Raw genomic sequence first — 26488 nt, 5'->3', positions numbered from 1 at the left:
TCCATGGGACTCGTTGTCTCCCCACCCAGCCTATGAGGCAATCCTGGAGAGAGAGGCTGTGCCTGCTTCTCACCTGGAGCCCTGCCTCCCCAGAAAATGCACAGGTCTGTGGAAACACAGCCCATCTTTCTTATAACTTCTGAAGGATCGCAGCTGCCCGACCCCCACTTCCGGCATGTGCACACACATTCTGCACCTGTCACCAACATTTGCCATGGCTCTGGGCAGGCAAGGCTGGGGAGGCCAGCATGCTCACACACGGTTGTTGGTGTCTCACGTTTCTTATAACTTCTGAAGGATCGCAGCTGCCCGACCCCCACTTCCGGCATGTGCACACACACTCTGCACCTGTCACCAACATTTGCCATGGCTCTGGGCAGGCAAGGCTGGGGAGGCCAGCATGCTCACACACGGTTGTTGGTGTCTCACGGTGCACCCCCATGGAAGGCAGTTTGACAATATCTCCTGGAATTACAAGTGCACACGTCCACTGACCCAGCCACCTGGCTTCCTGGAAGGTACACTTCATTCATACTTGTACATGTGTGAAATGAAGTATTTGCAAGGTTACTCCTTGCAGCAGTGTGTCACAGAAAATAAGTAAGCAACCTAAATGCTCATCAACAGGCTGCAGGTTAAATAAACGATGGTGCATTCATATAATGAAATACTACTGTGAAAACAAAGAGGAAGCTTTTTATGTACTGATGGAGAAAAATTTCCAAGATTGCTAAATGGAAAAAAGCAAGATGGAGAACTGCATTTATTTTGAAATAAGTACCTATTTGAATATATACGTAAAGACACAAATGCCTCTGGTTTCCTCTGGATGGGAGAATGGGGTGGGTGGCTGGGAACAATGCTAAATGGAAAAAAGCAAGATGGAGAACTGCATTTATTTTGAAATAAGTACCTATTTGAACATATACGTAAAGACACAAATGCCTCTGGTTTCCTCTGGATGGGAGAATGGGGTGGGTGGCTGGGAACAGGAGTCAAAGACAGACTTCACTGCATAGGCTTTTGAAGCCATTGGTTTACAAATCACATAAAAACATTACATATTGAAAAATAAATTTATTAAAGTAAAAAATAAAATGTCTTGCTCAGGACATCTGAGCTAGTTTCCCACTTTGCCTTTGCTTCTGGAGCTGACCCACTGCAGCACCTGAAGGTCTGCTGAAGTCCAGGCACCCGGACTCAGCCAAAGAAATGCACACACAGCCCCGGCCCATCACGAACATTTCCATTCCGAGAAATGCCAGCCACCTTGCCACCTTGGCAGAGCACTGAGCGTCTTGAGTGTCTCACTGCTGAGGATGCATGGAGCTGAGTGGGAAGGGCACACATGAACCTTGACCTTGTGGGTTGGTCTGGACCTGCCTGGGTCTCCTGGTCACCACCCACCCCCAACCGCTTTCAATTCTCACTCTCTCCAGACCACAACACCACACGTACACACCCACCATGCTGAGCACTCACTACCTGAATGGGTGTCCATCATGCGAACAGCCTTGGCCTTGGCCAGCTCCAGGGCGGTGATCCACTGCTGCCGGTCCAGCTCTGAGCTGGCCTTAAGGTGGTAGGTCCTTGCCCCGCTGATCAGCAAGATACCACAAGAGTCTTCTGTGTCAATATGCGCACTGGACAGGTTGATGGTTCCACGGCAGGTGTGGGCCATTTCACCCTGATTTCTGTAGGATGCAAGAGAAGGTATGTGGTGAAGCTCACAGACTCAATTGCTCCAGACTAAGGAAACCCTCAAGGCAAACCTCAGAATCTAAGGCCCTTATTGCTGGGAGAGCCCTGGGTCAAAGTTGGGAGATACTGTTTGACTAAGAGGTACTCTGAACACCCATCTGCCCCCCATGAGGAAAGTGGCAGAGGGATGAGGGCCTGCATCCATGCCACATGCAGGGAGTGTCTGCTGTGGTCTAAGCCCTCATGGACACCAAGAAACAGAGAAGAGGGGTGACTTCCCAGAGTCCAACAAGGCAGGGTGGAGTTTGGACTACATGCCAGACTCTTTCCACTAGGTCTCAGGACCATGGAATTGAAGTAGGTTGGGATCCTGACACCAAAACTGATTGGAGGCCCAGAGCCCAAGGGGGTGGACTCAGAAGCACCTGCTGTAGGAGCAATCTGGGAATGTAGCATCGCCCCTGATGTTGTCCTTTTGTTACATCGCAAGATCCACCATTCTCCTCTGGCCCCACAAGGATGAGTCATAGGCACCGGCTGGGCTAACACAGCGCTAACTCATGATAAGTACAGTCCTCCTTGCTAGTTACGAGATTATGGAACTAATGGTATCAAAGTAAAGGGAAGCAGCAGGGACTAAAGTGTGTGGCATTTCCAATTGTGACCAGTGTCTGAAGACTGAGACCCAGTTATCATGACTGGATCTACTTAACTCACTCCCTTAGACACTAGAAGGCAAATCAGAACCCCCCCCCATGACTACAAAATCTCTTCCCACAGAGGACATTGGGAAAGGCAATGCAATTGCTCGGCGTTTAATACTGCCTATGGCAGGAGCTCACTCGGCAGTTTCTGCTGCCCTTTCATTCTCATTTATTTTCCCTGGTTATTCATCATCTGTCATTTTCCTGATTCTTCTACCAGCTCTAAAGTCAAGTGACTTGATACTCAATAAGACATTTATCTTTTTTGGAACAGCTGTTGCCTTTTCTGATTCCCTTCTGCTTTGGTCACATTCCTTAGAGAAGATGATGTCTTGCTGAAGGGAAGGCCAGCTCTTAGGTGCTGGCATCTTTCACTCAAAGGAAACTCATTCTAGTTTACAAAACAGGCAAAGCTAGGCGTGCCTGCTGGAAGCCTAATGTTTTTAATTTAAAGATGCTTTAGGCTAGAGATTGTTCAGGTGTTAAATAGTGTATTGAATAAACAAACAAACAAACAAAAAGACATAGTGGCTTTGTTCAAAAAGAAGAAGGGGGTGAACAGTGTTCTAGGCAGAGGGCACAGCAGGGGCAAAAGACCACGAGGCAAGGAGGAGTTTACAGCTTTCTAAGAACAGAAAAGGGTTCTGGATTGAGAACAAGAGAGTGACTGGGGAAAAATGAAGCTGGAAAATCAGGCGGGGACCAAATGCAGTACCCTGCAGTCTACATGAAGGAGTTAGACACTTCTTGTAAAACTAAAACAGCAAGCTTCCCGGGCCTAATAGCAAGAAAGAAGCAGAGAAGGCCAAGAGTTCCAGAAGTTTCTGTGGAAAAATGGAGAATGAAGTGCCTTGTACAGGGTGGGAGATGGAAGCCAGGCCACTGTGTGAAATCAGGGCTGGGCTGGAAGTTATAAAAAGCAGTGATCAGACTGGATTACAACCCATCGACTTAAAAAATACAAATGAGTCCATGTGATAGAAGTAAACAATGAAAGGAATAAATAAACAGGGAGAAGGAACAGATATTCTTTAACAAAAGTAGATGAAATTACGGGCATAGAAAACCACTAAATGCAACGTGGATCCTGGATTGGAATATAAAATAGAAAGAAAAGACTGGAAAAACAAGTGAAATTTGAAAAAAGTCTGGAGTTTAGTTAACAATATTATAACATGTTAATTTCCTAGTTTTGCTAATTGTACTTTGGTGAGGTAAGATATTATCATGAGGGGAAGCCAGGTGAAGGTAGACAGGAACTCTGCTGTACTTTTGTAACTTTTCTGTAAGGCTCAGTTATTTCAAAAGTAAAAAAAAAAAATTAATGCTGATATCACCTTCTTCTCAGGGTCATGGCTGATACAAATTCTTGTGGCCAAAACCTGAACTCACTTGCCTTCAGGCTCACTGACTGGACTGGAGATATTTCCAATGTTACTGAAGGGCAGAAGCCCCAAGTCCCCATCAAAGGATCAGGTTCTAGACTGGACTCTCCAGGGGACTAGGCAGAGGCACTTAAGAAAAATCACTAGACCAAAAAGAGGAGAGTGGTGAGTGATGCGGAGGGATGGAGACAGGACCTCCCTGTCAAGATGAGCCTCAAAACCAAAACTCAAGGGCCGGCCCGGTGGTGCACTGGAGAGTGCGCCGCTTGGGAGCACAGCGGCACTCCCGCCGAGGGTTCGGATCCCATGTGGAGACCGGTTCCCGCTCACTGGCTGAGCGCGGTGCGGGCGCAACACCGAGGGTTGCAATCCCGTTGCCGGTCCCCGGTACGGGCGTGACACCGAGGGTTGCGATCCTGTTACTGGTCAATAAAAAAGACAAAAAGGAAAAAAAAAAAAAACCCCAAAACTCAAAACCAGTGAAGAAAACCAGTGCTAATAAAGAAGCCAACAAAGTCGATGCCTCAGAAGATGAGTCATTTCAGACAAAATAGAATTAACACAATGCTATGAAAAGGATTTAGTATAAACAGGTTTAGGATTCTCAGAGATGAAAGAACAATATCAATGAAAGGAGGGATAATGTATGAAATAAAAGCTGATGAAAATGAAACAAAAACAATAACAAAAAAGCCCTGCCATGTAAAGCCAAGGTCAAGGATTCAGAGCCCTACATTGGCCAGGCGCAAAAAAAGAAAAGAAAAAGAAAAAATGAAACAAGAACAGGTAGACATGAAAAAGTAAAAAGAGCATTTCAGAAAAGGAAAATATAGCAGATTAGCTTTTCTAAGCCACCCAGTACCCAAATCTAAATGGAACCTTTCCTCTTTCTAATTAAGGTTACTTTTGGGTCTTGAGGCAGTTACTTTAATTTTTCAGTTTTACTTTTCTGCATTATTTGGAAGAAATTATATTATGGAATATGTGAATTTGGGGGCTAAAGGCCCTTAAAATTATCAAGGTCAAATGCAATGGCTGGTCCTAGAATTTAGCTCTGCTCTTTTTTCTTTCATTTAGATGTTTCATATTTAATCCATTCTTTGCCAGTAACCAAAGTATTATTTTTTTATTCTGTTTGTTCAGTTGTTTAAAACTTTCAATGGTTTCAAACTCAGTCCTGAAAGGGCTGAAAAGTAAGGACATATCCTGAAATTCAGACTGCTGTTTGGGCGTGGTGCACCCGCTCATGCCATATATAAAAGATTCTGTTTCTCCCACTACGAATCCTGGTTGAGGTAACCCTCTCTATGAAGGTCGACCTTCCATGGCTGCCCAATAGTCCAGATGGCAGCAAGGTTAGAGCCCCACTCACAGTATGCTGTGGACCCGGGCCCTGCAGGCCGCAGTGGCAACTCTGCTCCCCCGGGAGACTACGCAGGCATGCAACAACCCAGACCCAGCTATTCCCACTGAGCCCCAGGTGGCTTCAGTGGCCTCCCTACCACAAGACAAACCAGGCCATGTCCTAGGACTTCCCAGTTACGTCAGAGCTCATAGCTAACATACATGTTCCTATATCTTCTGCTGTTTTTATCTAATGATATCCTTGCTACCGAATGGATATCTGATGTATTTAGAACAAGTAGAAACAAAATATGAAGCACCTACAGTATAACTTAACTGCACGAGAACTTAACCACAACCTACATCCTATTACATGAGCTACACCGACTGTCAGCCAAGTAATACTCAGTAGTGATCCAGGTCACACTCTCACCTCTGGCAAGGACATTGGCTATCAGAACTTGGAAGCCCATAATAGTTAATGTAGCACTTTCTAAGCCACGGAGACCACCTCTGGCGAGTGACTAGCCCATCTGTATTAGACACAAACCTTGTTCACCACCTCAGACTCCCTTCGCCACCTCCTCCATTATGTCTCTTAGTGCCCCATTAGAGCCGAGCGCCCCTCCATTTCTGAGCTTGGGAGAAGTGCTGCATCTCAGAGTATGGAATCTGACTTCCTAAGTGGCCATGAGAAGCTGGTTTCCTGCAAGCCACAGTGTGGAAAGGTTAGTGCCATGACCAGTGGGAAATGGGAAGTGGATGGGAACCAAGCAGGTAAATCACTTATCCCCTCTGTGGACCTCTCCAAGGTATCCTTGCAAACCTTCTGGAGAAGTCCATAAGCCGAGAGATGGCTCAGAGAGCATGAATGGCCTCTGTGACCCTTGCATTTTGCTGTGAAGCAGTGGCCAGCACCTTAAAGCATCATCACAGCACGATGCCTCCTTCCCTTGCCTTTCTCTCCCTCCTTTTGCCTCCACATCTTGCTGCTCCACTGAGCACCCAACCTGCCAGCAGTAGAGACTAATGCTGAATCCTCCACAATACAGCCTGTCCCTTGAGAAGAACCAGACAGCCACCAACTGTATCAGACCCCTTCCACTTTGGAGGGATAGGCAATTTGTCCTTGATGGAATCAGTGTGCTCTCTGGTCATGGGGTTGTCTTCCCTGCCTGTAGTGCCTCCAGCAGCACCACGGCCCAAAGTTACCGAATGCCTCATCTGGCACCTGGATTCCTGTACAGCACAGCTCAGACCAAGTGGCCCATTGCAGCCAACCAGGTGCACTAATGACTCCTAACCACGGTTTCACTGGTCTCATGTGAACACTGCCATCACTCAGAATAATGGAATGACATACTGAACACTGAGCTAAGGCACCAACTGGAGAGATGTCCCTCAGGCTTCAGCCTGTCCTCCAGGATGCAGTATATGCCTTGAACTGACAGCTGGTATCTGGTGCCATGTCCCCTGTAACTACAGCAGATGGGCCCAGGAGTGGCCCTGCTTACACCACACAGGGTAACCCCTTGCAGAGTTTGTGCTTCCCATCCCCACACACTTGGACTTGGCTGAGTCAGTGGTTCTACTTCGGGGGTGACACCATAAAGCTTCTACTGAACTGGAAGATGACACTACCAGCTGGCCACCTTCAGCTCCTCATGCCAGTGACCGATGAAGAAGGGAGTGACTACACTGCTGAGGTCACTGATCCTAATTGCTGTGAGGAGTTAGGTTAGTGGCCCTTATGGGGATGGGAGAAGAATGTCTGGAATGGAAACTGGAGGGGTCCCTGGGGTACCTCCTCATACTTCCATGTCTGGTAATGGCTGTTAATGTGCAAGGCAACAACGAATCCACACCCCTCGGGACAAATGTCGCAGACCAGCCAAAGTGCTGGGGGAGAGAGAAAAAGATCTAGAATGGGTGGTGGAGGAGGAAGATGGTGAATATCAATGACAGCGTCGGACCAGCCACTGCAGCAGCCCATGAGCTTGTTTCACAATCTTCTTGCATTTATCTTCTAGGCGACCCCAACTGGCTACCACCAAGAAGTGGCCTCTGTCACCAATCAGACTTGTACCTCCCTGCTCAGGGAAGGGATGAAGATGTCTTCATTCTCTAAGGAAAATGGAGGGTCCCACATTGGAGCAGGAAAGCTGATATCAAGGGAGGGCACGAGCTCCAGGTGCAGACTGCATGGGACACAAACCTCGTGCACCCTCCCAGATTCCCTTGACAGCCTCTTTTATTGTCTCTCTTGGTCTGTGACTCACCACACCATGCTGTCCCTCTACTTCTGGACTTGTTTGCAATGCCACAGTGGGAAACGGGAGATGAAAAGGATCAGGGCAGATAAATTCCCCCTTCATCCTTCCCTCTGTGGACTGCTTTGGGTTGTGTTTTCTCCTTGCATCATCTTCTGGAAGAGTCCACGTGCCAGGCAAACATGCTTTCTGAGCAACCCACTGTGTCTCTCTGCAGCTCCCTGTGAAGTGACATCCAGCAAGGGAAAGCACCAGGTGGTCACTTTCATCTTTCCTCTGCCTCACTTACTATTGTTACCCTGCCATCCTGAGATTGCATCTCCTGAACAAAGTATCAGCTCTTTCATCCTTGCCTTGGGCTAAATTTTCCAAGGAATCCTCACAAAAAAATGTCCACGGGCAACAAAATGAATTGACACGACAGCAAATTTGAATCCAGACACACAGAAACAGTAAAACTACCAGAGCAAAGCACTCAGCCTATGTAACTTTCACCCAACACTAGCTCAGACTGACCCCGATTCACTTGGAAAATTCCCATCCAACCTTCCAAATTCTAATCCAGCAAGCACTTCCTGTAGACAACTATATAAAGGTACTGTGCTAGAAACTGGGGAGGGGTAGATATAAAGATAAATAAGACACATTTTTCTGGCCTCAAAGAACATTCTATCCTGTGAAGGAGACAGGCCTATAAATTGAAGGCACTGTTTAATAAACAAAGGGAAATAAACTCAAAATAAAGATAGTATTCACCTCATGAAAATTCATTGAGCTACGCCCTTACAATTTGCCTACTTTCCTGCCCCCAAGCCATGCACTCTTTCCCCTGCACACCTGGCATGCTTCATGTGACAGATGGTCATCTGTCAGATGAGCCACATGGAGGCCCTGTATCAATTCATTAGTTAGACAGTAGCACATTCATTTTTTTTTTCTCCTTGGTTTAGAAGATTTGTTTATTTTTTCATTATGGTAAAATATATACATAATATAAAATTTACCTTTCAGCCAGCAAGGAAGAATTCTCTGGCTTCCATATCTATCATTTCCTCTTTCCTTATTTTCGTGTTTTCATTTATGCTCTCAAAAAGTCATCAAAGCTGGTCAAATGACACCATTTGGAAAACACACAACATCACAGACACCAGAGGCTGCCCATGGAACAGAAGCATCTACTAATGTACTGTTCACTTTCAAAGATGAGACTATCACTATGAGACCTGATACATTTCTTTTTGCTCCTGGCCTCGTCCTTTGCCATTTAAAGCTTCCCTTGAGAAATGTTAAATAAACACTGTTACAAGAACCTATCTAATGTAATTTTTAAAAAGGAAAATAAAAATAGAGACTACAAAGCCATTCTCCCATTACTGAAATTCACATCTCTACACTCTTACACAAACAGAGGAAGACAGGCAGTAACTTACAAAGCACAGCAGATCAGGGCAACTTACACCTATGTAGCGCTTCACTTCCTATGAGAAACTGTCACAAACATGACTCTTTCAACCCTTACAGGGCCCATAAGGTGGGCAAAGTGGACACTGGTTTGCTTAGCAAATATTTATCAAGCATATTCCATATGGCAGGCTCCTGTAAGATGGCATTAGACCCAGTTTACAGCCAAGAAAGGGGAGGAAGCCAAAAAAAGATAAATCATGTGACCCTGCCCATAGAACTGGTAAACACCAAAGCCAGAACTGGAACTGGGCTCTCCCATGAAGAATTCTGAGATACCGGTCCAGAAACGACATTTTGGTTTACTTGGTCATAATCTGTATCCACCTCTTGGAAGCTAAAACATAAGTTCCATGACACACATAGCTGGTCTGTCTTGTCCCTGCCCAGCTCAGAGGTAACGCATATGAAAGCTCCAGGATGATGTGCTGTGTGCTGGCTGAGTGAATTAATGCATGAGTGTTAGACAAGCAGCAGAACAAACCTGGGAGATGATCTAGCACAGCCCACAGGACAGTGCCTTCAGCCTAACGGCCCCACCCAAAGTTCTGCTCACCTCGCTTGCCTAAGTGTAATAACAGGGTAACACCACCCCACAACATTTACATCACTCCCCAAAAATCCATCAGACCCTTTTTGTGGTTCCACCAAAATGTCAGAATACTGTGCCTAACTCTGCAGTGTCTAAGGTGGTTCCTAATATCATTAAGTAGAAAGTCTGTCACAGAAGATTAGGCAAATGCTTTAAGATCTCAAATTTAGGCTAAAATGTCAAGTAAAAAATGAATGAACATGACACTTTTTCTGCCAATGCAACAACAGCAACAACAAACCACAGTATCTTTCCATGTCATTACAGTTTCGAATTGTGAGATTGGTCAGGCTGAAGTCTCGTCCCTGGACTTCACCAAGCAGAATTCCAAGTCCTTTCCATCATGCCCCCTCAATCTTTCTCAAGTCCATCCCCTTCACTCCAGCTGCCCCGCTCAGCCCTGCAGTGGGCCATGGTCACCTCTGACCTAGACAACACCCAAGCTTCTTCATTGGTCTCTCTGTATCTGCCCTTGCCCCTGCCAGTACACTCCCGTGCTGCATTTTTCTAAAACTTCATTCAAAGCCTGTCAACATTCTGCTTACAACCCTTCAACTACTACCCCTCTTTAGGATGAAGCCCCTGCTCCTGAACAAGACTGACCAGTCCTTCCTGAGCTGGCTCCTTCCTGATCGCTGCTCCCATGCTCCCAGTCTGCCAGTTTCCTGGCTGAGCTTGCCTTGTGCACATGCTGTTCCCTCAGTCTGCATGCTGTTCCCTCCACCTGCATGCTCTCCCTGTCACATCGCCCATTTGTTACGTCATCCTGCAGGCCAGTTGAAATGCCACTTCTGCCAAGAAACATTCTTTATATACCCTGCTAGGCTCCCATCACCCCTCGGGCTTCCTCCCTCACTGCTCCTTCCATATTGTATTCTGATTGCCACTTTATCTATCTGAAGCACAGTCCATGGCTGTGTAATTCACTGCTATATCTCCAGAAGCTAGCACAGTGTTGGCCACATAGTTTGTGCTCAGTAAATATTTGTTAAATGAATGTATTCAACTTCAAACACCTTTAATTTGATCACGAAGACCATTACTTTCCAAAGAAAACAGTGTTTCAGTGCAAGTTTTTTTTTTAATAATCAAGATGGTCTTATAAATTCATTTTGGTAAAGCATATGTAAAATACCAAGGAAATAGTGTTATTCCTAAAATCAACCCAGAAGAAAAATAAGTAATAGCTAAGCAACCAACACAGGTTTTCCTGTCCCTATTAGGCTGCAAAGTTTTAAAAAGTGCTCATCCTAAATCCTCCAGCTGTGTGCATAACAGGTTTAACAGTGAGTCTTATCAAAGATATAAAGCCTCAGCAAAGAAATAGAAGATATACAGAAACAAATGGAAATTTTAGAACTGAAAAATATGATAACCAGAATAAAAAACTCAATGATGGTTTCAACAGCAGAAGGACGGGACGGAAGAAAAATTCGGTTAACTCAAAGACTAGAACAATAGAAATTACCCAATCTGAACACCAGAAAAATAACAGACTAAAAAACCCAAAAAACGAACAGAGCCTAGGGACCTGTAGGACTACAACAAAAGATCTGACTTTTGTGTCATCGGTGTCCCAGAAGGAGAAAGAGAAGAAAGAATGCAGGGCAGAAAAAGTATTTGAAGAAATAATAGCTGAAAACTTCTCCAATTTGGCAAAAGACTTCAATCTACAGATTCAAGAAGCTGAGCAAATCCAAACTGGGGAAACCAAAGAAGTTCACACCAAGACACAGAGCCAAACTTCTGAAAACATAATAAAAGACAAAAAAAAAAAAAAAAAAAGACACCTTGAAAACAGTGAGACAGAGGCAACACTTTACCTAAGGAGAAACAATGTGAATGGTAGAGAATTTCATCAGACCCACGGAGGCCAGAAGGAACTGGCACAACATTTTCCAAGTGCTGAAAGAAAATACTGTCAACCCAGAATCCTATATTCAGTGAAAATATCCTTCAGGAATGAAGGAAAAGTAAAGGCATTCTCAGATGAAAGACAACTAGGGGAATTTGTTGCCAGCAAATCTACCCTAAAAGTACGGCTAACGGAAGTTCTCTTAACAAACAAACAAAAAAGTGATAAAAGAAAGAATCTTGAAACATCAGCAAGGAAGAAAACAAGAAGCAGAAATATGAGTTAAGGCAATAGACTTTTTTGGGTTTTTAATATTATACTTGATGATTGAAGCAAAAATTAACACATTGTCTGATATGGTTCTACATGTATGTATGCAGATTTCTGCTAGGGGTCCAACCCATTTGTTTGATAACTGGTGAATAAAAGAAAGCACAGAGGCTTTTTTCTGCCATTCCCATATTCACTAAGCCACTGGCTAACCACATGGTTGATGAGGGGAAGTATCTCTTTACAGAATTATTCCCACTAACAACTGCAAAAGGAAAGATGGAATATCATCATTTTGCAACCCATAATGAACTAATAGATCTAAAAAATTATCAACAATGGCTGCTGGTGTGTGTGTGTGTACTAACAACTGCAAAAGGAAAGATGGAATATCATCATTTTGCAACCCATAATGAACTAATAGGTCTAAAAAATTATCAACAATGGCTGCTGGTGTGTGTGTGTGTGTGTGTGTGTGTGCGCGTGTGCGTGTGTGTGTAAGAAAGACGCGGAGCGTGGGTAACCAGACAATAGGTGCCTACTTTCAATGTACCTATGAACCATTTTGCCAATATAAGTGAATCTGACTCTGACCAAACCTCTAGCTATCAGTTAACAGGAAATAAAGGAGACAGAACAGCATTACGAACAACATTATAGAGATGTAATCAACAAAATCCAGTCTGTGGGAAACTACAGAACAAATGACTCAGTTTCTTCAACAAATAAATTGCAAGCGGAAAAAAAGGCAGGAGGGAGAACCTAAAAATCAAAAGAAATTAGGGATCCCCTTCCCTTCGCTAGGTGGCGCTAAGGCCTTGCGGATTCAGACAGCGCAGCTAGCAGTACCAGCGCAGCCAGGCACTGAGGCAGGGGGATTTGGCCAGGTGGCCAGCAAGTTCAGCAGGCTCAAGAAAATTCAACCAGCATGACTGGCTGCTCAGGAATCACGGTCATTTGGCCAGCATGTCTGTCAAGATAGTTACAAACAAGGGGTGAGCAAAAAAGTAAATATACTAAGGATAACAGGAGCCAGATCTCTTACTGTTAGAGATGGAAGTTGGAAATATGGAACTGGGAAGGTTAGAATAACCTACCTCTACCCACCAAGACAGCCTAGAAGCAATAATGTCCCAGTAACAATGAGCACACCTAGCACCCAGATCTTGGCTTCCAGATACATTTTCCTCAGGGCTCATTGGGGAAACGGCAGATCCCAGCACAAGATGAACCTGGAACATTTCGTTGTGCCAAAAAAGTAAGGAAGTGTTCAAAAAGTGATTGAGAATGTCAAAAGGACACAGGAGAAGCTTAAAAGGACTCTTCCTAGCCAAAACTGCGACAATTTGAGCATCAAAATAAATGGTAGTTATAGATAATAACCCATTGGATAAAATAGAAATCCATGAGTTCATACAGATAAAATAAATAAATAGATAAATAAATAAATGGAGGAAAAGTGTACAATGCCTACTAAGAAATGTAGAAGAAATGGTGTTATTAGAAAATCACCAACTGGCAACCATTACAGTAATAACCGATTCAGGCAAGAATCACCAAAGGCTCCTAAAACCAGCAGATGGAGGTTTGTTGAAGAATAGAATTTTACATAGTCTCAATGCGTCTCCCCATAAAAATACTTACTACTTACTTATTACTTAATACTTATAAGATCCATTAAGTTTACAGTGGAGAAATCTGGCAAGCACCATCTTAACCAGGTGACACAATTACACCACTAGTAATAGCACAAATCAACATCATGTGCCTCCCGTTGTGAAGGATGCAGTAGTGCATCCTCTGGTGTCCCTGCCAAAAATGCAGGACCTGAATCTAAACATAGAGAAACATCAGACAATCCCATATTGAGACACATTCCACGAAGTAACTAGCTTGTATTCACCAAAAATGTCAAAGTCATTAAAGACAAGGAAAAATGGAAGAACTGTTCCAGACTGAGACTGAGGTGACAAAGACACAATAAATGCAGTGTGTGATCCTGGATTGGACCTTGTGCCTCTAATGGACAGTACTGGGACAGCTGGCAAAATACAAGTTGGATCTATGAATTAGGTGGCAATATTATATCAATGTTTACACTATGCATATATAGGAGAGTGTCCTTGTTTTAAGGAATACACACTGAAGTATTCTGACAACAGGCATCACGTCTGAAACTTACTGTTAAACAGTTAAAAAAAAATATGTGGGAATATAATATGTAGAGGAAATGATAAGGCAAACGTAATACATTAACAATTGGGGGATCTGAGTGAAGGGTACGTAGGAGTTCTTTGTATAATTCTTGTAACTTTCCTCTAAGTTTGAAATTATTTTGAAATAAAAAGTTTATTTCAAAAATCTGAGGAGAAATATCAATGAATTGCAACATATGGACCTTCTTTAGAAACAAACTATAAATCAATGGGAAATTTTAATATTGACTGGATGTCTGATAATATTAATCATTGTTAAATTTTTAGGCAAGTTAATGCCATTTTGATTATATAGTTTTTAAATGTTTATCTCTAAAGAGATACATACTGAAATATTTATGAATGAAAATTAAAGATGTCTGGCATCTGCTTCAAATTAAGTGGAATAGAGGAGGCCATAGATTGGCCCTGTGTTGAGACCTGTTGACGGTGGGTATTGGGGACAAGGGGTTCATCATACAACATCTCCACTTTCGTATACTTTGAAAATTTCCATAGTAAAAAACAAAATCCCGAAGTATTGTATTTTAAATCTCCCCTGTGTGTAGCCATGCCAAACAGTAGGGCTGAACAACTTCAGTGACAAAGGGGGCCTCTCGAGTCCCAGGGAGACAGACACAGAAATGAGGCCACACGCTACGTGTCTCATAATGAGAAGTAAGGAGATGGTGGGTCTCTAGGGCACTGGGCTGGATCTATTTTGAGCACAATACAGTCACGGGTCTATAAATCCAGATTCCCTTACACAGAACAATCCAGGGTATTTGGACAGGTTTGTTTTTTTAAATTATCACACAATCTCTGTAGGTGCAACTGCGATCTACAGAATGTTCCTGCAACTAGATTCTTCCTTCCACAAACGACCCCTTAGCTTAAAAATTCAGCAGCATAAAAACATACCAAATAAAATACTACACCAAGCAAAAAAGGTCATAAAAAGAAAATCAGTTACCAAGTTAAACAAAAGACTGAAATGCCGCGAGTTAGAAATCAATTAAGGAAACAACTCCAAATTCAACACACCAATGCCAATTACAAATTTAAATGCTCAGATTACAATATGAGCTCACAGATCTAATGGTGAAGTCTGTATATATATAATTTATTCAGGAATTCTACTTCTTCTCTTCATGACCTCATTACAGGCATTGACATTAATATTAGATGAAATAATCTTATGTAAAAGTGACTCCTCCTTCCAAGCTTCAAATGAAGCAGAAACGGCAGCTAAACTGTCAAAACACGACAGCAGCCTGCAAAACCAAAGGCCCCTTCCGTGGGCAGTTGCAAACTCCTAAAACAGAGTCTGCAGCTGAAACAACCCTCACCCTGCTTGGCACATTCATTTGTTCATACAGTCAACATGGCATTTACTGAGGGCCTGCCACACACCAGGCCAGGCACTGGGTTCAGAGCAATGAACAAGACAGATGAGGTCCAGGCCCCTCCATGATCGCCCACTCTCCTGGGCCCCCATAGCACCCAACAACAGTGTGTGACCTTCCCTGTCCCCTCCACCATCTGGACTGAACGACGGAAGGGCCCTGTAGGTAGAGTGGGCTCTCGCCATGACGAGGTTCCTGAAATACAGAAGAATAATTCACAGTCCGGCTGCTCCCCAAAGAGTTCTCAATTATGTCTACCTCATCCTCGGGCAAATCCAGCCCTGCTTTCCTTACCTGCACCTGTTAAACAGGAGCATGGGATTTAAACAGGAGGTTCCCGCTAGCTAAGCATTGATTACTAGAAAATCCCTTATATTCAAAAACATCCTTTTCACTTATAAAACAGTTTACCAAGTATTTCTTCCTGGTTTGTTTCAAACAGCCAAGCAGGGCTGTTTACAGATGAGGACAGTGAGGGTCACGGAGGTCTGGCACTTGCCTCCCACACTGAGCAGGGATAACTGTGTGACCAACATGATATAGTGGAAATGAGCGTGACTTCAAGGGTAGGCACATTTCGATTCCTGCCTTGCTCTCTCTTGGATCACTCTCCCTCGGAAAAGCCAGCTGCCATGTTGTAAGGACACTCAAGCAGCACTTTGGATAAATCCACAGGGTGAGGAACCGAGGCCTCCTACCAATTGCTAGCACCACTCTGCCAGGCATGTGAATGAGACACTTTGCAATTGGAGCCTCCAGCCCCAGTCAAGCCTTTGGAAGACTGCAGCCTTCATGACAGATTCCAAGCCAGAACCACCCAACTAACCACCCACTGGTGAATTCCTGACCCATGAAAACTGTGAGACAGTGCTTACTGTTGTCTTAAGCCACTAAATTCTGAGGTGATTTTTTATGCAGCAACAGATAACACACAGAGACACTGAGGCAGCCTTCTCTGAAAATGAAGAGTACAGCCATGTGCAAGGATAAGACCAGCTGTGAGGATATCCCAATAAGGACAGATGTCACCTGGAAACCTATCTCAGCTCAGAGGAAGAATTTTCTAATATCCAGAATTGTCTAAGGAACAAGCAGCTTGTCTGGGGAGACAGAGGTTTGTTCAGAAGCTGGTGATAATGGGCCCAGATACTATAGGAAGTCAATGGACAGAGAGATGGTTGGCTTGATCACTTTTCAGTTCCTTTTCTACCTGAAGATTCTTCCGCTGCCACATTACGCAGTTTATTATCAGGGACCTGGATAATCTCATCAACTTCCCTGGCACCAATGACACATCTCTGTAGTGAGTGACTGGCTAACAATTTCTGGACACTGATTTATGGTATGCTGGGTTTTCTGGAAGGAAACAGAGAAAACATGAGCTAGTGGACCTGCCATGCAGCTGAACATGCGCATATAATAACATGCTGCCACCAAGTACAAACCAGGGCTGAAAGAGGAGGGAGGTGGGAGGGCTGCAGCCTGAAGCCGGGGATAATGTCTAGAGGTCTGCAAAGGCAGGTGTGAGGCATGCAGGTGAACACAGGCAGGGGAGAAGCACAACAGGAATCTGCTCAGAGGTTAAGAATGTCCTAATCCCAACTCTAGAAGGCAAAGACTTGGGAAGCTGTCAGACAAAATAAATTCAAACTTAGGAGAACTGCAGGATTCAGAAGAAGCACATTGCTTCTGTGCTTGCATCTAGCAAAATAAATCCATTTTCTAAAAATGGAAAATTCAAGGAAGGTGCCTTTCTTGTTACAGCATGTGAACAACTCAGCAACAGGTGGTGTTGACTGACTGGGGACTCGGGCTCCTTCCAAGTCTCCCAGGAGTGGGAACCAGAACACACCATCAGCCCTGTTCCCATGCTGCTCTGGGGCTCAGGAGCAAGGGACCTCACCCTCACTGGGTCAAATCTACTACTGATGGCAGGAAAAAAGGGAAGCGAGTGCCTGGATGCTGTCACTGCAACTCCAAAGTGCTTCCAAAGCCAGGGGCCCCAGGGACAGGAAGGCCAGTGAACACCTGTGGTCCAGCACTAGCATCTCCTACGCTTTCATCACCTGCTGCCTGGCCTCCCAGCCTCAGATCTCCAAGCCATTAAGTCAATAGACATTTCCTGGGCCTTTTGATGTGTCAAGCCCAATGCCAGGCCTAGGTCATCTTTGATGTCTCATCTCTCCTTCCTCTTCTTCCAACTGCTTACTGATCAAATTTTCAGGAATGTGAGGCTAGAAGGAACTGTGTAGTTGCCTAGCCCAGCCTTCTTTCACAGATGAAGAGGCTAAAGGGTGTGATCATTGGGGGGCGGGGGGAGGTTAGAGGCTGTGGTGGACTGAAGCAGTTTTCACAATTCTTAACACCCTCTCTGAATTGCAATTACACATCCACAGCCTTTGCCATGGGACTTTGCAGGGTCACCCACTAGAGTGGGGAGTGGCTATCTTCCTACCTCACTGATATTGGATGGGGCCATGTACCTTGATTTGGCTAATGGAATGTGGATCGTGTCAGGGTGTGCAGGCTTGAGCTGAGGTGCTTTGGTTCCTGCTCACCCTCCTGCACTTCTGTCATCATGGTGGGAATACATGTCCCACTAGCCTGCTCCTTCGAGGCAAAGGTGCCACCGCCGATAGCACACCTGCCCCGGCCATCTGCAGACTCTCAACCAAGAGTAAACCACCGAAGCTTTAATCCTCTGAGTTTAAGTCACCTCTGGGTGATTTATTTTAGAGCTGCCTGATCTAGTAGCACAAGTGAGCTGAGGACCCAGTTTTAACTCCCATCTACCCCGTCTCCTGTCAGGATGCACACAGAGCCCACTGTCACTGGAGTGTGACTGGAGGAAGAGATCAGCAGGAGTCGATGCTGGAAAGGCAGAGATGAGGCTGATCCCGAGGGTGAGCCATGATTGCATATATTTGGGATTAATGGAAGGTTAAAAATGAGACTCTAAGTGTTAAAATGCAATTCTATCAGCAATCTCTGTCAGCAACTTCAGTGTCTGCTTTTGGTCTCCACCCACCTTCTCACAGGCTATCATAATCATTCTTTTTGCAAGTAGAGAGCTTTACAGCTAGTTAGCAAAGCCTAGAGATGTGAGAAGGAACCTTCGAAGTCTGTCTTTTGGATTTAACTTCCCACAGTCCCAGATAACAGCTGCAGCTGGGCCTTGAAAACAACACACTGTCATATCCAATTAGTGTAGGTGTTTTTGAAAAGGGCTTGATTTTCACCCTCAAGTATATGGTCAAATGATCCTTGACAAGAATGCCAAGACCACTCAAAGGGAAAAGGACAGTCTCTCCAACAAATGGTTCTGGGAAAAATGGATATCCACATGCAAAAGAATGAAGTTGGACCCTTACTTTACACACATGCAAAAATTAACTCAAAATGAATTAAAGACCTAAATGTAACACCTAAAATTATAAAACTCCTAGAAGAAAACAGGGGTAAAGCTTCACAACATTGGACTTGGCAATGATTTCTTGGATATAACACCCAAAGCACAGGCAACAAAAGCAAAATTAGAAAATGGGACTATGTAACACTTAAAAACTTGTATGCATTGGGCCGAGCCGGCGGCGCACTCGGGAGAGTATGGTGCTGGGAGCGCGGCAGCGCTCCCGACGCGGGTTCGGATCCTATATAGGGATGGCCAGTTAGCTCACTTCGGAGAGTGTGGTGCTGACAACTCCAAATCAAGGGTTAAGGGCCGAGCCCGTGGTGCACTCGGGAGAGTGCGGCGCTGGGATTGCGGCAGCGCTCCCGCTGTGGGTTCGGATCCTATATAGGGATGACGGGTGCGCTCACAGCGCTCACTGGCTGAGCACGGTGCGGCCGGTCTCAAAAAAAAGGACAAAAAAAAGTAAAATAAAATAAAATAAAATGTCAAATTTATTTTAAAAAAAAAACTTGTATGCATTAAAGGACACAATCAACAGAATGAAAAGGGAAACTACAGAATAGAAGAAAATATTTATAAATCATATATCTGATGAGGGATTAATGTCCAGAATATATAAAGAACTTCTACAACTCAACAACAACAAAATCAAATAACCGATTAAAAAATGAGCAAAGACTTATAATAGACATTTCTCTAAAGATGATACACAAATGATCAACAAGCATATGAGAAGATGATCAACATCACTAATTATCAGAGAAATGCAAATCAAAACCACGAGATATCACCTCATACCCTTATATTACTAGCTTGTATTTTTATTTGCTAAATCTTTATCAAATACAAACACAAAAACAAAAACAAACATATAAAAGAAAATAACAAGTATTGTCCAGAATGTGGAGAAATTGGAAACTATGCAACACTGTTCATGGGAATGTAAAATGGTACGACCCCTATTTAAAACAGTATGGAGGTTCCTCCAAAAATTAAAAGTAGAAGTACCATATGATACAGCAATCCCACTTCTGGGTATATATCCAAAAGAATCAAACGAACTGAAAGCAGGGCCTTGAGGAGTTATTTGCTCACCCACGTTAATAGCAGCACTATTCACAATAGCCAAGAGGTGGAAGCAAATGTCCACTGTGGAATGAATGGATTGAAAATGTGGTATACACATAAAAAGGAATATTAGTAAGCCTTAAAAAGGAAGGAAATCCTGTCACATGCTACACTATGGATGAACCTTGAGGACACTATGTTAAATTAAATAAACCAGTCACGAAAAGTCAAATACTATAAGATTCCATTTTTACGAGGTATCTAAAGAAGTCAAATTCATAGAAACAGAAAGTAGAATGGTGATTACCAGGGTCTAGGGTGAGGAGGAAAGGGGAGGAGATGTTTAATGACTACAGAGATTCAGATTTCTAAGATAAAAAAAATTCTGGAGATCTGTTTCACAACAATGTAAATATACTTAACACTACTGAACTATGCACTTAAAAATAGATAAGATGATAAGTTTTATGTGTTGTGTTTTTTACTATAATAGTAATTTTAAAAATCACACTGTGTTGGGGGGGGGAGGCTTGGTTTTCCACTATCATTACAGCTGAGAGGATATTCCAACCCAGCAGTGGCTAGATCCAGATTATGAAGGATATGGCTCTCTCTTTCTCTTTCTCTCTCCCCCCCATATATATATATATACACATACATGCATACACACACATACACACACACACACACACATAAAATCTGATCACAACATCTTAGCACGATACTTAAGAATTGGGCAATCTGGGATTGAGAGAAACACCAGGAAGAGTCCTAGTAGATATTTTCATATATTTCTCTCATTTTCTACCCAGCAGCTAGAAAACTGGATCCTCAGAGCAGACAAAGAGTAAATTAGATGAACCTCTAATTGGAACACATTTATCTTCAAAGCTTCTGTGGGAATTAGGAAGTCCCGAGAGTATAGTAACTAACAGCAACGGCTCTGGACTTAGCCAGATCTGGGCTTGAAGCTGGCTGTGCAGATTACTAGTTGTGAAATCTTGGACAAGTGTTTTTAATCTCTCTACACCCGTTTTGCCATCTCTAAAACAGGGACAATAAATAAATAGAACACCACACCTAGGCTTGTCGTAAAGATAAAATTAAGTAATCCATGTAGAGTGCTTACAATTGGATCTGGCACATAGTAAATACGGTAGGTGTTACTATGAAAAATAAAGCCTTCTGGGGATATGTATTTAAGACTACTGTTGACAGCTTCTGAAGAAGCAAGAAGGGGCTATCAACTGAAGTAGACATCTATGTGGAATTTGCTTAGTCCTCTTGGAACTAGAGTTGCCAGATAAAATACTGAAAGATTGATACATATCTATCTCAAGTCCTAAGCTAAAATATATAAGAAAAAAATACAGGAGGCCCAGTTAAAATTAAATTTTAGATGAACAAAAAATAACTTTTTGCATAAGTATGCCCAAAATATTGCATGGGATATACTCATACTGAAAATTTATTTACATGTCCTGCAATTTATTTGATTTTGAATCGGAAATTCAAACTTAACCACGTAGGCTGTATTTTTATTTGCTAAATCTGACAATCCAACTTGGAACTTCCCCCACCCTCAGAGGTGGGCTGGGCAGTCATTTCTGATCTAGATCCAACTCCCAGACCCAACTTCTGATTGGACCAGAAGTTGATCCTTAACCAAAATGGAGCCAATCAAATTCTCCTTCATAGAAACTGGGTTCAGATAGAGCTTAACAGCCTCTGCAGGTAGCAGTGGTTAGACCTGTAACCCACGAACTCAGGAGCTGGAGGCAGCAGTCATCTTCTGTCATGTGGCCCAAGGAGCAAAAAACAAAACAAAATAAAACAAATGAAAAGACTGGACTACAGAGGAAAGTAAGGAGAGAGGCAGACATGAGAAATGGGGAAAGACTGGCAACTGCTGGGCGGGCTTGATAAAACCATTCTGTGGTCTCACAAGAAAGCCTTTACCCCTCCTGTTCTAGCTGCTTGAGAAGGTTTTTGTTACTTGCAGCCAAAAAGCCTAAGAAATCAAGACAACTGTAGACTTAATTCCTGGGCTCAACGTGGTTGATTCAGAGGGTAGAAACAACTTTTAGCTCAAATCTGGCTCCTGTGATTAAAGCAGGACTGCTGGGTCAGTTCTGGTCCATGTGTGTCCACCTTATTCTCTTGAGATGCTCGCTCTGAGGAAAGTAGCCACTAGCTACACACTCCAGCTGCTCTGAGGCCACCATGCAGTAAAAATGCACAAGCTAGCCCATGTGGAGACAGCCAAGTGGAAGCCCTGAGACTCCATGAAGAAAGAGAAATGCCTGCCTGCCCCAGATGCACCAGCCCCTGCCATCCCAGCCCCAGCCACTACCCAACTGCAGCCCCCTGAGGAGCCCAAGCTGAAACAGTATAGCTAAGCCCTTTCTGAATTCCCATCTGACAGAAACTGGGAGCAATAATAAAATCATTCTCGTTGTTTTCACCAGTAGATAACTGATAAGCCTAGTGAGCGTGTGTAGCTGACCTTGCCAACCACTGCAGTGTTTGGCAAGTGCCTGATCACAAAGGAACAAGACTAGCCTTCTGGAGGACCTCCAGAGCCAGCATGCCTGCTACACATGTACAGAGCCCAACCCTGAAGAGGGGCGAGCAAGGCAAGAGATGGTTTCTCCTGAATAAAGCTAACGGGCAGGAACAGAGAGAGGGGAACTCCCTCCAACCTTCCCGACCTGCCTTCACTTGGGAGGATGCTCACTCACAGATCTCCCAGTGGCACAGGGCAGTATCTAAACCAGGGGAGATGTGGGAGGGACAGGCTTGCTGGGTGGGATGATAGGCACTGCTTCTAAAGCTAAGAGGGAAGGCTCCAGGGATGTCATGAAATTTCACAGGATATAGAGCCAGACAGCATCGGGTTCAGATCTCAGCTCAGCCACCCACTAGCAGTGCCACCGCACTGAGACAAGCCCCGGCTTTCTCATTTGTAACCAGGGGATAATAACTACTTTTCTCCCTAGGTTGTCATCAAATGGGATGACACATGCATAAGCACCTTAGACACCATTAAACACTGTTCAAATTTGGTCATTGTTAAAGTCTAAGATAGAACAGGGTAAAAATATGGGGTAATGTTGCAGCCAAAATTTTTGTGTCATGTATTGAATTTTTTTTTGAAGAACAAAAGACCTTACATTCAGATAGTATAGCCCGCGCCCAACCCATGAAGACATGGGGTAAGATAGAACACCAAGTGTTGTACTTCTGTCTACCCTCTTTTCAAAGATTCTTGCAAGTCACGGTGCTGTCAAGGCAACTGCCTGTTTCTAGATGCTTCATCTTAGCACCATAATTAACACCTGATACTGCACAGTAGTGACAGCATGAGCAAAGTCTCCACTTACCTAGTAGGTGTCATCCTGGCCAACCTACTTAACCTTCTAAACCCCAGTTTCCTTATCTCAAATATGGGAATAAAGAAGAAAGGTTTATTTTGAGGATGAAATGAGATAATGAACATAAAATGCTTAGAATGTAGTAAGCATCCAGTAAAGCTGTAGAACAGATTTAAAGGATCCATGACCCTGGATTTCCTTCTTTGTCATTCTGGGGAGAAGCCAAAATGGCTTCCATATTCTCCACTGCCCTGGAATGGGGCAGCTGCCAGGAACACTGTTTGGGGGGCATTTGCAACCCCACATATGGGCAGGTGAGGACCTGTCTGCATACACAGCTAAAAGCTGGTCAGCACTCAGTGGAAGGTGAGGTTGCACAGGAAGTCTTCTTAAATTAACCAGTATGTTCCAGGAAACAATCTGTGGCAGTTAATTAAATTGACTTTCTTTCTACACTTGTAGAAAATCTTCCTGGGGGAAAAAAAGTGAGTCTGAGTTTCTGCCAAAGTTCAGGCAACTGGCCCCTGCATGACAGGCTCAGAGTCTGCGGGTACAAGACTGAGAGTAAGGACCAGGGCTCCTTTCTTCACTTGCAGCCCGAGATCCAGTCCCTGATTCAGGGCCTGGCACAAGGAGGACACTAACCAGACATGGTTCTGGGTGAATAAATAGAAGAATGAAGACTTTGGGTTATGTCAACAATGGCCCCAACATTCATCCTATATATGCTGAAATGATGGAAAGGGCTACAAGTTGCTGGGTCTTAGACAAAACGATTATACTTTCTGTACCTTGGTTTCCCCATCTGTAAAACGGGGTTGGACCATGGCTGCTCCAGTTCCCTCCAATGTCATGAAGACTGGAAGTGACGAGGCATAGGAATGTACCTCTTAAACTGTAAAGATCCATACTATATAAAACATAACTTCCTGCAATATTCTATTCCTGACTAGCTTGTTTTCTTTTCATTTCATACAATGTGCAGAAGAGTGAGAAAGAATGCCGAGGTTCCATGGCAGTTGGGAACCCTGACCTCATGGAAATGGCCATCCCCATCCTTACTTAATACTTTCAGAGGACCCATCAGCAACAAACATACATCTAGCCTTCTCCTTCAATGGCAAATGAAGGAGAAGGCTCAAGCATATTTCAGTTCAACAGCATTTCCTGGGCCCCAACCTCTCCTGACTGATGTACCGGTCTAGGGGAACAAACACGTCATTCTGCCAGGTGGGAGGAAAGTTGAGGTAGGAGGGTTAGGTCAAGTCCCAAGGCTTGGAGAAGAAAGAGGAGGAGAAGAAGGAAGCTAGAGGGAAAAATGCCAGTGGTAAAGGAGATCTAGAGGAGAACAGAGACCTAAGCAGTTTGGAATTCTCTATCTTCCCTAAAGAATTTTTTTCCCATGGACCCACTTGCCTTTGACCTCCCTTTGGGTCACTTGTGTTACCCTACAGATTGCACCAGTATTGGCTTGCACCTTTCATGTCATGTGAGCACCTCTGGGGAAGATGTATGAAGCCCAGTCTGGAGTCTGAGCCCTAGTTGAATAATACAGATGGCCATCTATATCCATGGGTTCCACATCCATGGATTCAACCAACCGTGGATAAAAAATATTCAGAAAAAAAATTGTATCTATACTCCAAATGTACCGACTTTTTCTCTTGTCATTATTCCCTAAACAATACAGCATAACAACTATTTACACAGCATTTACATTGCATTAGGTATTATAAGTAATGTAGAGATGATTTAATGTACATGGGAGGATGTGCATATTTATATAAAATACTATGCCATTTTATATCAGGGACTTGAGCATCTGCAAATTTTGATGTCCACAGAGGTCTTGGAAATAATCCCGCACGGATATCGAGGGATGACTGCTATCAAGTGGCAACAATCCTTTGTACATGAGCGAGCCCTCAGGGCCTCTGGAACAGGCCCTCAAAGACCTATGTCATCATGCAGGCTCTGGGACTCCAGCTAAAGGGGACCAGACTTACACCACAGTGGGCTTCAGCAAGGTGATAGGACACAAATAAAATGAGCTCTAGCTAGGCAAAAGCACTGTGGTCTTGGAGTTAAATTGAGAGTATCAGTATGAACTGGTAATGGATTTTATCTTTAACAGAACTAGGGAATATATATATTTATATCTATGTATACACATATATACATACATACATATATATCTGTATCAAACATTATGCAAGAGTACTTCAAAAGGTTCATGGAAAATGGAATTAAAATACAAATCTTTCCATGAACTTCTTGAAGACCTCGTCATACATATTCCCTAGCTCTGTATAAAACAAATATATATATTTCCTAGCTGTTATAAAACAAACATATATAAATATATATATATATTTTTGTTTCCTAGCTTTATATACTAAAAAGACCCAAAAGCAATGACACAGCCTGGTGTCAATGACTTTTTGTGTCACCAAGATTATAATCTCCAAACACCATTTCCCACCGGAAAGAAATGGGGCACCTTAGAGAAATGGCTAATTCCAGGGCTGGGACAGAACAAATACAAAAAGAGCCTGGAACATCTTTTCAAGCCAGACAGTAAGGAAGCTGTCACTACTATGATGGTCCAAAGGACTCCACAGCCAACTCAAAGAGGCCCCCACTAGCCAAAGACAAGGCAGGACAACATGAGCATCATTAGGGTAATGACAGCAGGGGGCTGAAACACATCTAACATGTGCATATATATCCATGAGATCATAGAGATACTAAAGAAAACAAAACTAACTAGTCACCACTGGAAGAGAAGAACCAAATCATTATTTTGAACTTTTGAATAAAGGGATAGAATCAAGCATGGATTCTGCTTTTCCTGTGTGAACTGTACCACTAAGTAACCAAAAGTAGTAGATAAGGGGAAATCTCTCTTTGTAGAAGTATTCCTGCTAATAAATGAAGATGAAGTGATAGAATTAGATGAATCCAAGATCAATCATCACCAACTTCCAACATCGCAAAAAGAGAAGCTGCCAGGTATTATGAGCTCCTGGTGGAAGAACACTCCCACTATCTGACCAAACTTCTAGATCCATCTATCAAATTAAGGAATTACAGAGGACAGAGGAACATGTTAACCCACACCAAGAGAATGCGATCAGCAAAATCCAGACTGCAGGAAATTCTATGGGTAGATCTTATTTGGGTCCTGGTATAAATGTATCAAAAAACCATGTATAGGGCCGGCCTGTGGCTCACTTGGGAGAGCGTGGTGCTAACAACACCAAGTCAAGGGTTAAGATCTCCTTACTGGTCATCTTTAAACAACAACAACAATAAAACCATTTACGACATTTGAGGCTATTGAAACTGTGAACACTGACTGGATATTTGAGAACAAGAAGGAATTATTGTTAATTTATTTTAGTCGTACCAATGGTATTATGGATATGAGTGTGTTTTTTAAGTCCTTATA

The 26488-nt window shown here is 43.5% G+C and overlaps 1 protein-coding gene across 4 annotated transcripts in view; it reads right to left on the bottom strand.

The window, feature by feature from the left end:
- The window catches only part of OSBP2 (oxysterol binding protein 2), a 192323-nt gene that overhangs the window by 152992 nt on the left and 12843 nt on the right, over positions 1 to 26488 (bottom strand). For all 4 annotated transcript variants that reach the window (XM_008573010.1, XM_008573009.1, XM_008573007.1 and 1 more), the window contains exon 2: positions 1486 to 1694. In XM_008573010.1, coding sequence (XP_008571232.1) covers positions 1486 to 1694 — 209 coding nt within the window. The remainder of the gene's footprint in view (positions 1 to 1485; positions 1695 to 26488) is intronic.

The sequence above is a fragment of the Galeopterus variegatus genome, unplaced genomic scaffold, assembly GCF_000696425.1.
Source record: "Galeopterus variegatus unplaced genomic scaffold, G_variegatus-3.0.2 Scaffold863, whole genome shotgun sequence".
NCBI classification, from domain to species: Eukaryota; Metazoa; Chordata; class Mammalia; order Dermoptera; family Cynocephalidae; genus Galeopterus; species Galeopterus variegatus.
Note: the sequence above shows the minus strand (reverse complement) of the source record. Positions and strands in the feature narration are given on the sequence as shown.